We start from the raw sequence: 11,349 nt of genomic DNA, 5'->3' as shown, positions 1-11,349 counted from the left end.
GGTGTCTTCCCTTTCGTAATTTTTATTTATTTATAGATTTTCGAGTTTAGAAAATGTGGGGTTAAAAAGGAGAGAATTAGAGGGAATACTTTAGGATTCATTTTCGCAGAGGTGAAAATTATGAATTATTGGGTAATTTTTTCTGCTTATTTTTTTGGCCCTCTCCCTTCGGGCAGTGCGATCTCGAGTGTACATTGATTTGTAGCATGATTGCTTGGAAAAATCGAAGGTAACGTTTGGGGGTATGACCTTACAACCTAAGTCAAGTCGTTTCGTCGTATGAACATTAAAATGACTCTCTCTTTAAGTCATCGTCGTACACGACTAACCTCAAATCCTCGTATGAAAACAGAGATACGTGGTTTTAGGCTTAAAAGCACCCAATAAACTAAGAAAAAGAGAGAATGAGAATTAGTGGGGGAGGGAAAAAAGAATGGAATTTGCCTAGCAGCACTTGGACTTAGGTGCTTCATCATTTGTCAATAACAACTCAGCACAAATGAATCTTATATTTTGAAATCCAGTGGGAAAACCCCTACAAAGAAAAAAAAAAAAATAGATTAATTAATTAATTAATTATTGATCCCCACAAGATGTCTATGTCTTCCTGAGTTCAAAACGTTGTTTGCTTGTTTTTCTGTCTTGTGCAAAAAGTCTGTCACCTAACCCACCTTCCATTCACTTTGTCATTGCCCCTGGGGTTGTGTTTTGCACCAATTAGATTTGAAATTTATACCAATTTCCATCACTCTTCAGATAAAGAAAAAGGGCCTTCAATGAATATGTATTTGGTGTGTTACCAACCCTTTTGAAGTTATGGGCCGCAGACCATTCGGGTCGCGTCTCCACATCACATTGAGAAAATTCATATCCTATTGATAACTGGTGTCGTTTTCGCATTTAAGTCGCATCGATTTTGAGAGCGCTCTATTCATAACGTGTTGTGACCAAGCTCACAAGAGACAGCTTGAGATGGGTCCGGCATTTACTACTTCCTCCTGCTCATAAGTTACAATAATAGAACTTGTTTTAGAAGGCAAATCTATCGAACTTGATCAGCCATTGACAAGTAATCCCAACATGGGTATGCAATTTCTGGGTTTTGGCCAGGAACATATGCCTTTGAGGAGAACATAATGTTGCATGCACCAGAGGGAACCTATCTGAACAGCGGGAGGGCGGGCGGGCTGAGTGAACAGTGACAGCACAGGAATGGGGGCAACAGTTTCTATCCCGGCTTGCCTGGCTCTGATACTGACCGCACACGCAAGATACACTTGCCCTCTGCCATATGCTATAATCCATCCAACCGGCCAAGAGCACATGCTCTCGGGACAATGCCCTTTTACAGCAGCAAGCGGTACCATCTCCTGCGCCTTTTGGCCCGACATCCATAACATCAACAAACCGAAATCCGGGTTCGCGATATTTGCTAAATGCAGGAGTGGATGTAATCTCTTCCGACAAAACTCATCGAGCAAAATGTCTATCGCTTCGTTGTGCGCCCTCACGGTGACGACAGACAGCTCATGTTAATCTTAATCATGGACCCTGAAAGTGACTTCACTGTACGGGTCCTCGGGGCTATGGATATGAAAGGAAGTGAGCGGTACAGGCCGATACTAAAGAGAGAAACTTAACCACACAAGGAGCAGATACCGTAATTAGATTGTCTCGAGCAAAAAGAAATGCTTTTAAGGGGAGACTTGTCTGTCTCACAAGAGAATGTTTTCTGATTGATCAGGATGCATGCAAGCCCAATGCATCTCGGCCCTTGATTTTGGCAGGTTCTCGTGTGATCTGAGGGCCGGAGAGCACTGGGCTCACGTGCGCAAGATGCACCCAAAACAAAAGCGTCCCCTACAAAATGCCAAGCGCCGGTCAAAAAAGAAAAAGCCGGGACTGAATATCCAGATGATGGCCCATCAGTGGCATAAACAGTCAGCATTCTGTAAGGTCATGGTATGGGCTTTTGCTGTCAGTTAAGAGGTCTGTCCACAAGAAATTTTTTAAGTTTATGAACACACTATATATACCAAGAGGTTCTTCTCCTCTCGCCACCCCGAGGCTTTGTTGCGCGTTCCAAACCTTCACGATTTACAGCAGTCACAGTCCCGCTAAAAGCCTAAAAGTAGACAAATGGCTCTTAGAGAAGACAAAGTCTTAAAGTGCAAATGACATTGCTTTGACTGATGGCTTGTCACACTCGATTTACTATATCTGCACAATAAATGAGTCAGGACACACTTGGCTGTAATCCAACAGCTTTACAAAACTGGGCTGCGACGGCGTGCAATCTTCAAGTCAAGATTTGAGCAGGATTGCGTTGAGGAGCTCCGCATGACAGGCTCAGATTTGCCCCGTCCTTATGTCTCTATCAAGACGGTCTGCATTGAGAGTCCCAGGAAGCTCTCTGAAACCTTCATTGAAGATCGAATATGCGCTGCATTCCACATTGTACAATATAACAGTGTTATTCAAGAGAGGCTTATCTTATTAGCACAATTGACAGAATAAAATCCAGAAGGTAGAGGACACGGTTGAAAATTCATGCAAATAGCCTTGACAATCTTTAGCAATAACATAAAGTTGTATTACCATGCATGCTAAGAAGATGTCTCCCATATCAGAAAATACATAAAATGATAGATGATTGGCAGGGAGAAACATTATCATCAAACTATTCCGCCTTAAGCAAAAGTGAGGCAAAGAGCTTAAACTAAGGCAGGAGTGTTGTGAGCCAAGAGACTGACATATACTAGCAAAGCAAATACAAAGGCAGCATGTACCTGAGGTCACCGGATTGCCGTTGCCCAAGATTTAAAAGAATAATCATAAATCCAGTGGCGAGTATCTGGTACAAAATTGTATTAAAAGCGATGAGTTGTGTCACAAAACTCAATCTGAGTAATATATTAATCAGGTAGAGGCAGGTCAATCCAGATCATATCTTCTCAAAATGCTCCAGCATAATTGTTCATTTTCCTTAATACGATCTTGGCTGCATAGCCTCGTGGAATGAAATCAACAGAGGCAATTTGCTGCTACTCAATTCAATTTCTTGATTTGACCAAGCCAAATGTGAAAACCAGAAGTATGAAATTGAGAGAACGAGATATTTCACTTTAATACTTTCCTGTGGCATCTTCACAAATTCTTCTTTATCAGAAAAAAAGTATATGAGAGTAAGGAGCAGATGTCATTAGTCAAAAGCCAGGATCCTACTAATAACTTTTAAGCCAGAAATATTCTAGAGAATTAAATAACCATGAAACTATCCAGAGAAAATAAATGATGCACTATATAAATCGATAAAAACTAGACAAGAAGAAGTGAACTTACATATAAAGGTCCGAGATCCCATCTATAAGCAACAGGTGCCAAGATAAACCACAAGATGATTAAGACCCATGTCTTCAGACTTAAAGAAAAAATTGCCATCAAAAGAATGTCTGAAGTGAAAAAAGATAGAACAGCGCATTAGCAGACTGCCGCTTCAGAATTCATAGTCGCTTGAGAATATGCTTACCAGGTAGCTTCAACTTGTCATGTAAAAGGTTGAACATTTTCCTCTTCCACCAACTGGATGATTGAGGAAGATGAAACTTCTGGAAAATAAAAAAAAAAATAGTTTGGAAAAAAATTATGAATTCTCAACTATTATGCCAACGAAGCTCAACTCAATGAAGGTAACAATGTGGGCATAATCGACTAACCAAATCATCTTCATCATCATCAGTATCTACTCCGTCATGAGAACGTTTAACTGGTGACTTCGGTTTCACGGCAGCGATCAAAGAATCTGGAGACCAAGTGCAAAACAATTACTTGAGAACAGCTGAAAATAGGATGCTTACACAGATATTTCTCACTTCTAAAAGTTTGTCTGGAAGATGGTAAATTGTAAAAATGATAGCCTCAAAAGGAAAGATCTATACCACCGTCTATGAGTTCCACACACATATCATCTCCATCCTTTGTGTCATCCAGTACTTTTCCTCGCAAAATAAGCCTCAAATCTCCAATTGGTAAATGACTCTTTTCAGCAATCAGTTTCCTTAGATCATGCACCTAAAATGAATGGAGGCATGCATGAACATTTTATAAGGGACGCCCTTGAAACTAAAGGATGCAGCCCAGGAATGAAGGTGGACAAATTATTATCAGTGAACAAGCAACACAACAAAACATAAAAACTTTTCATGCAACACAAGCACCATCAATTCAAGCATTTCCATAATGCTAGAAGCAATATCACTGCACAACTCATGCAAAAGGTGAATAATTCTAACTACCAAAAGCTTCAAGAGAGGGAGATCAACAAATTTACAAGAGGTAACCACCTTCATAACACAGTTGACACCAGCTAAAAGTGCAAAAGATTGGTAAATCCAAAATTTTTCATCACCATAATCAACTTACTCAAAGAAAATTCTACAATACTGTCCATCCCTATTTCAACCATAACCTCCTTATCCGGATGGTTGGCCCCTGCTCTTACTGCAGTTCACTGCGCTCCATCAAATTCAGCTGAAAACAAATGGAGTAACTTGAGGCACACACGTTCCAGCAATTTCTTAGATGGGTAATTCAACTTTGGACCAGTGGCCACCAGTTTTACCCTCGATAAGCTAGTTAAGCATCCTTGACACAGTTTAAAACTGTACTAGAATTTCTGATGCTAAAAATTAGCTCAGCTAGCCAAAATACCGCGCGCCTTGACAATCAACCCCACTGCCTTTTGCGGGGGAATGCTGGATCCGAGAAAAGAGAGGCACGCCATAACACAGTTAGACCAATCAAAACACTAAAAGGAAAAACCTTTCTATCTCACTGAAATCCTACTCTACAACCCATGAACAAGAAGGACTTTCAACAGCTTCCACATGAAAAAACACCATCACATATCGGATTATCCTGGACAATTTCACATGCTAAAATTCGACACCGAACACGTAATAAATGATCCGACCCTTTTCTGGCGAGAAACTCTAAATTCCTAAGACGGGTAGCTCCGACAGATAAAATCTATGCGAACACAAGCAGATCATCAACCCACGAAAACACATGCAGAGCTCGAATTGACTCAAGAAAAAGAGACGCAGGGGGCGAAAAACCACAAGGCTAAAGCCGCGTACTTTGACGGGGGAAGGGACGGGGAGGCGAGATGGGCGAGCGGGGCCGATCGTCCGGAGAACTATCACGACCTCCTTCCGCTCCGGTCCGTCGATCTCCCCAGCCATCATAGCTCCAGAACACGGGATTCCACGGCTCTCCTCCGGCGGATCCCAGCTCGAGCGAATCGTGGGTTCGTTTCACCGATTTGAGGAACGCGCTTCGACGCTTCACCCGTGCAGATCGATGCCCAAAGGAAACGCCATGGACCAAGATTTGATGATGGGCACGGACCGTGGGAAAACTGGTTTAAAGTCGACGCCTTTTCTTGGTCCGACAGGTCGTGGATTTTTGGATTTGGCCCAGAGCACTGCAAAGCAGCGATCTTGGAAAAATGGTGGGCTTTGGTGGGGAGGAAGGTTGAGGTTGGCAAAGACGGAACCTTTTTGCTCTCAACCCGGAAAGCCCAAATAGCGAAATAGTGCACCGGTAGAGATTATCTTATCAAGAAGTTCAGCTTTTGAGTCCTGTCAACTGATGCTCACCAGCCGGAGTCCGGCCGATGCTCGCAGCAATTGTGGGGATGACACACCATGTGTCCGTCGGGTTAGCTATTTACCCGGAATTGATTGAATTTCGTCGGAGAATATTAATGAAAGTCCGATGTATCTAGTGCTTTTGAAAATGTAATTTAATCACTTGATTATAAATTGTGCTAAAAATTGAGTGATCATGTTGCGTGATTTGGGATGACCCATGATTGATTTTGGACTAGGCAACAGATTTAAATTTGCCTTCAAATATCTAATATTAGGAGAAAAGGAGGAGCTGAATCCCCCCGCTTAGAATTAAAAAGATGTACTGGAAAAGCCAAATGGGGAAGAAAAAGCCCGAGCCATAAAATTAAAAAAGAAAGCCGCTGTACTAGTCAAGATAAAAGAGGACTAGTGCAAAAACACAGCATCTTGTGATCAGAGGTCTTAGGATGAGGCATTCCATGCCCACCATTCATCCAAGATAAAATGGTACAGAACAAATAAAAGGCTATCTCTTTCTCTGAAACTTGGGCACTACCCAAGAGCACAGGAAGCACCACTGGAGGAGAGCAGATAAACCATGGCACTGAGGATGTGGGCTTCTTCCACCGCCAATGCACTCAGGCTATCTTCCAAGGCCTCTCTCTCCCCAGCATTCTCTCTCCACAGATGCTTCTCCTCTGGTAGCTTCTCCCTATCTCTCTCTCTCTCTCTACTTCTGTATTTGTGTTTGTAGTTCTTGAGAATGTTCTGTCTTGTTTGTGTTCATGCCGTGTCTCCTGTTTTGCAAGTGTCTTGAGCCAAAAAGGGTGCTGTTGTTTGCAGTTTTGGATGGGCTGAAGTATGCACCTTCGCACGAGTGGGTGAAGCATGAAGGCCCAGTGGCCAGCGTCGGCATCACTGACCATGCTCAGGTCTGTCCTCTGCGTTCGGCTTAATCTAAACCCACCCAGTATTTCCTTAGAACTAAGATTGCCAAGTCATAAAGTTCTTTCTTGATGGTTGGTGGATGAAGCAACAGAGTTACGGTTGTGTCTGGTCATTGAGAATTTGAGATGACGCTATCTGCTAGTCATCATTTGCTCTCTCAGTGTATATGGAGTTATACGTTGTGTCAGGAGATGAAGAACTGGAATATTTGCCATTTTACTAGTGAATTGCAGTTCTACTTTGTTTACCTCTGCATCTATTTCAACACCACAAGATGCATACCTTAAGCTTTCCAAGTATGAAGACAGACAAAGGCAAGTGGAACTCAAAGCCTTAATCATATCATTCGTCGGTAGGACAGACTCTGTCCTCCTCAGCTATGAAATCTTTCGTCTATGTATTATTGCTATCCAGAAGGTGGTCTCAGAATCACGCTTCACAAAATCGAGGATAAATTATTTTTAGTCATCTCGAGTGAAATGCTTCCATTACCTCCTTGTCGACCAATTTCTATTACGAATCTAGTCCCTGCGACACAGATGCTTGAATTTCAGGTATTTAGCTGTTACTGACCTGATATTGCCAGATGCTCCTGCGGAATTTTAAGAATCAACATGGAAATATTTACAATTCCCGTTGCCATCAATAAATGGAACAATGTCCTTAAACGAGCATTCAGGTCGCCAGATTCTTCTGGCTCATCTGGCATTACATCAGCTCTCCTTTTCTTTTGCTTAATTCAGAAACGATGTGCTTATAACATAGTAAAATCTGCTTTTCTTAGGATCACCTTGGAGAAGTAGTGTTCGTGGACCTGCCCGAACCAGGCGGTTCAGTTTCCAAAGGAGGCAGCTTTGGAGCTGTGGAAAGTGTAAAAGCAACCAGTGACATTAACTCTCCTATCTCTGGTGAGATCGTTGAAGTGAACACAAAGCTCACTGAAACACCCGGCTTGGTAAGTTCCTGCTTAGCTTAAAGCAACTCTCTTTCATTTCCTGCTCAACATATTCCTCTCTATAGTTGTATTAGGCTTAGTCCTGTTTAATTAACTTTCTAGGAGCGCACTGCTTTTGTCAACTCACCATTCAACCTTTTCTTGATGATAAAGATTATTGAATTTCGATATTCAAATTGAGAGCTTCTTTAATGAAGGTCAACTCAAGCCCTTATGAAGATGGATGGATGATTAAAGTGAAGCCCAGTGATCCATCGGAACTAGGTTCCTTGATGGGTCCAAAAGAGTACACGAAATTCTGCGAAGAAGAGGATGCTGCTCATTAGGATTTGAATGTGCATCAAACTGACGTCTCTGAAGCTGCATAAGAACGATATTTTCAATTTCTTTTGTTGAATCAATTAAGACAGAACTTTAAACTTCAGAAATGTCAATTTTTCTGCTTTATATTCCCTTTCTAATTTTCTGCGTGCTCCTTTTCCCCGTGTTGTATTCTGCATCTTCATGTAATTAAGTCACATTGCCTTTTCACTTCCATCACTCAATTTTTCTCTTGTGCATCTGTGTTTGCTCATGGAATATCGAGTTAGCTCAACTAAGATGATGTCATTAGAATCAGCCATATATGCGAATTCAGATTGTTCGCAGATGACTAGGACGAGTCACTTAAGAGGGATAAAGTTGGCTAAAGAGTTGCATTTGTACAGATGGATATATATGAAGTCTCGATTCAATAAGTGCTACCTTGATTCAAAGTACTAGGGAGACACACCAAGAGAAAAGGCTGAAGGATTCCAAAATACAGCTGATCGCATGAACTTGCGATGTTGATATTAAATGACCAAAAGATAAATCATGCTTAAGCAGTTCTGGCTATTCAATCATTGCAAGATTCCACTTGATGCGTCTGAAGCAACTCGCATCCCTACAATGATTTATAAAGCATAAACTCTTAGCTGCACCTGTGATGGCGCAGCATATGCACTATCCATATGGATCACGAAGGAAGATAATGATTAGCTGCCAGTAAACCACATTTAATGGAAAACATGAAAGCCATATTTTCATACATCCATAGAATCTGAACCAAGTCTTTTGAACTTCGCCTTGAAATTATCTGAAGGTTTCGGTGAAGGGAAGTGATTGATAGGGCACTTAGGATTAGTTCGCTCTACCCTGCAAAATGTAAGCATTTGTCTGATATTAAAATGATTGTTTGCATAAGCATCCACTGATCTCATTCTACCAGAACTTTAATCTGGTAAAGCTTCCTTTCTTTTGTAATGAGTTATCATATGATATTTGTTTAATAAAAAATGACATTACTTCTCATGACCTGATATTTGAAAACTTAGCAAGAAAGACTCTAGTTAAAAAGGAAAAACAAGAGAGAGAAAGTACTTACTCATAGTTAAGGAGAAAATAGTGTAGAAAGATGGACACCTCAAGCTTGGCCAAGTCGCTTCCTGGGCAAAACCTGCTTCCTGCTCCAAATGGAATGAAAGCACCTCCTTTCTTTCTATAATTCTGCTCGTAAAAGTGTCGGAAAAAGCAGAGTTTAAAGCATCGTGAATGAGGGTGAAAAGATTTCTAAGCACAGATATAGCTGAAAAATGCAAGACGGTTCTCTTACATCCCATCTTGAAGGATTGAACTCTTCTGGTTCCAAGTAGTTTGCCGGATCCATATGAACCCTCTGAGGCAAATTAGGACATTCCACCCTTTTGGTATGAGATATCCTGAGCAGAAAAATTTCTTTCGAGTGAGGAATGATCAGTAAACAGAAGGAAAATGAAGGGAATTGTGCGGCTGACCATTGATTGTGGTGTCTTCTTTTGCCTCTCGAAACAACGAGAATCCAATATTAACTCTGCGGAGCATCTCGTCGATGGCCTACACCCACAAAGCACACTAATAAATTACACAATACTGACTCACATGGACAATGATCTTTTCACTGAACAGAAACAACTTTTAATTCTCTATTTGGTCTGAATGTTTCTTTTCTTCATTAAATTTTGTATCATAGGTTGAAGGGAAAAATAAAATGGAGACATACCTTAGCCAAATACTCCATTTGTTTGATCTCCAGGTAAGTTAATCCTTTCTGCGTCGGTTCTCTTCTTTTAAGGATCTGAATTTGCTCCTCCTGGAAATTGATTTCAACTCAAAACCATTTTTCATAATTTTAAATGAATTTGGCAATATTCTACTCGACCAATGGAGAATAGTATAGGGTGTTTTTCTGATCAAGGGCTGTAGCTGCTATGCGAGAATAAGCAGCTCTGGATTAATATCATGTTATATGCATAGCGCTAAGAAACTTGGTAATCAAATCTTTGTGGCCATCCTTAAATGCTATGTTATTTGTACAATCATTTAGCAAACTCCTACAGGGTAAGTCAACTAAAAGATTTATCTTCCGGCTTTACCGTGAGAAAACTTAGTGATTATGATGTGGACAGTACCTTCGCTCTCTGCAAGGTATCTGGATTCTCGTAAAAGTACAGGACCATCCACAATGTAGCCAATGCGACGCTGTCGAAACCGGCTAAAAGGTACATGTTTAGAATGTCACTGATGCTGTCTTTGCTTATTGCTTGACCATCGTCATCTTCTGCCTCCACGAGTAAATCCAGCATACTTGTGCTCGCGGTGTATGCATCGTTCTTCTTCATTGACTTCCTCGTATCCACGACTTCCTTAATGATCTTTTCCAGTTCTCTCTTAGCCTAATGAGCAGTAAGTCATTACAACGTCATACTAGTGGCTCATACATGAAGAACCAATGTTATTTCCAATGATATTCTAGGAAATATTAATGAACCGCGGTTGAGTTATGTGAGATTAAATGAGGTAATCTAGGTTCTCGCTCTTACCTTGATTGCACGATGAAATTGGAAACCCGGAAGATTTATGGCCAAGGAATTCAACCCCTTCATGATTTCACCAAACAGATTCTTGGTCCTTGAAATGAAGGAATCATCGGTCACTGAACCGAGGAAGATGGGAAGAATGACCTTGAAAGTGGCTTTCTTCATTTCCTCATAGAACTCAATCGGACGCTCCATTTTTGCCCATTCGTCCAATGAACCAATCATAATCTCTTCGATGTGCTTGATGTACATGGACAGCGACTCACTGCCATTGATTTTAGCTGCCGTCAAACGGCGGAAATGTTTATGTGCAGTATTCGACATGTCGTGGAATGATTTCTTCCTATAAGTTCTTGGGTTGTTTTAGGGTAATTAAGTTTGAAATTCACTTCATCTGCCAGCACTCGTCTGCAAGTCTCCGGCATGGAAACGATGATGCTTGGCTTTCCAAACATTACGGTCCTGTACATCCCCATCCCACCATATCTGAACAACAAAATACAGGTTCACATCAAAGTCATTCTGTTACTATGAAGTTCTTCAAGTTGAAATAGACTTTGTTAGTGAAATTGATTGGCTGATCAAGGCATATCGTCCCTTGTTAAACATTCTCCCTGCTGGGACCCACAAAATTCAAAAACTTGGCACTTCTCTGTTGCTTAATAAATTAAGACGACATCAAAATTATGTGAAGGGAGAGAAACCTGGTGACGAAGCTTGAGATGAACGAATCGGGATCTCCAAACTTGAAAGCTCTCCAGAATGACAACATTTTCCCAAGAAAAGGCCATCCCATGTCACCTGGAGGAAGAGAATATTGCTTCTCTCCTAATTTTCTCACGTACAACCACTCATTGATCTTCCTGAGAAACCCAAAGACGAAAGCATAACCCCCCACGAAGCAAGTGAAGATCAAGCACATCAAGTTCACTTCCAT

At 41.2% G+C, this 11,349-nt stretch overlaps 2 protein-coding genes and 1 pseudogene across 2 annotated transcripts; 1 reads left to right on the top strand and 2 right to left on the bottom strand.

The window, feature by feature from the left end:
* Positions 1–1,992: 1,992 nt before the first annotated feature.
* LOC104442004 lies at positions 1,993–5,400 on the bottom strand. Its single transcript, XM_010055288.2, has 7 exons — positions 5,139–5,400; positions 3,939–4,071; positions 3,717–3,802; positions 3,530–3,608; positions 3,343–3,452; positions 2,790–2,854; positions 1,993–2,443 (listed from the first exon to the last, which is right to left on the bottom strand). Exons 1-7 carry the CDS (start codon positions 5,244–5,246, stop codon positions 2,350–2,352), a joined length of 675 nt encoding a protein of 224 aa, XP_010053590.1. The 5' UTR covers positions 5,247–5,400; the 3' UTR covers positions 1,993–2,349.
* A 700-nt stretch (positions 5,401–6,100) lies between these two features.
* Positions 6,101–8,073, top strand: LOC104442003 (glycine cleavage system H protein, mitochondrial). The gene is made up of 4 exons (XM_010055287.3): positions 6,101–6,334; positions 6,477–6,565; positions 7,366–7,536; positions 7,734–8,073. The coding sequence occupies exons 1-4, from the start codon at positions 6,232–6,234 to the stop codon at positions 7,860–7,862; spliced, it is 492 nt and encodes a 163-aa protein (XP_010053589.1). The 5' UTR covers positions 6,101–6,231; the 3' UTR covers positions 7,863–8,073.
* A 1,236-nt stretch (positions 8,074–9,309) lies between these two features.
* Positions 9,310–11,349, bottom strand: LOC120292632 (annotated as a pseudogene).

This window comes from Eucalyptus grandis, chromosome 4, assembly GCF_016545825.1.
Source record: "Eucalyptus grandis isolate ANBG69807.140 chromosome 4, ASM1654582v1, whole genome shotgun sequence".
Taxonomy (NCBI): Eukaryota; Viridiplantae; Streptophyta; class Magnoliopsida; order Myrtales; family Myrtaceae; genus Eucalyptus; species Eucalyptus grandis.
This window is presented reverse-complemented; position numbering and strand designations above follow the sequence as displayed.

Coding starts and splice junctions, on each gene's coding strand:
- LOC104442004 (XM_010055288.2), bottom strand. CDS start 5,246: ATGATGGCTGGGGAGATCGACGGACCGGAGCGGAAGGAGGTCGTGATA. Junction 4,072..5,138: donor CCGTCCCTTCCCCCGTCAAA/GTACGCGGCTTT, acceptor CATTCATTTTAG/GTGCATGATCTAAGGAAACT. Junction 3,453..3,529: donor TGACAAGTTGAAGCTACCTG/GTAAGCATATTC, acceptor TTTTCACTTCAG/ACATTCTTTTGATGGCAATT.
- LOC104442003 (XM_010055287.3), top strand. CDS start 6,232: ATGGCACTGAGGATGTGGGCTTCTTCCACCGCCAATGCACTCAGGCTA. Junction 6,566..7,365: donor GCATCACTGACCATGCTCAG/GTCTGTCCTCTG, acceptor TGCTTTTCTTAG/GATCACCTTGGAGAAGTAGT. Junction 7,537..7,733: donor TCACTGAAACACCCGGCTTG/GTAAGTTCCTGC, acceptor TCTTTAATGAAG/GTCAACTCAAGCCCTTATGA.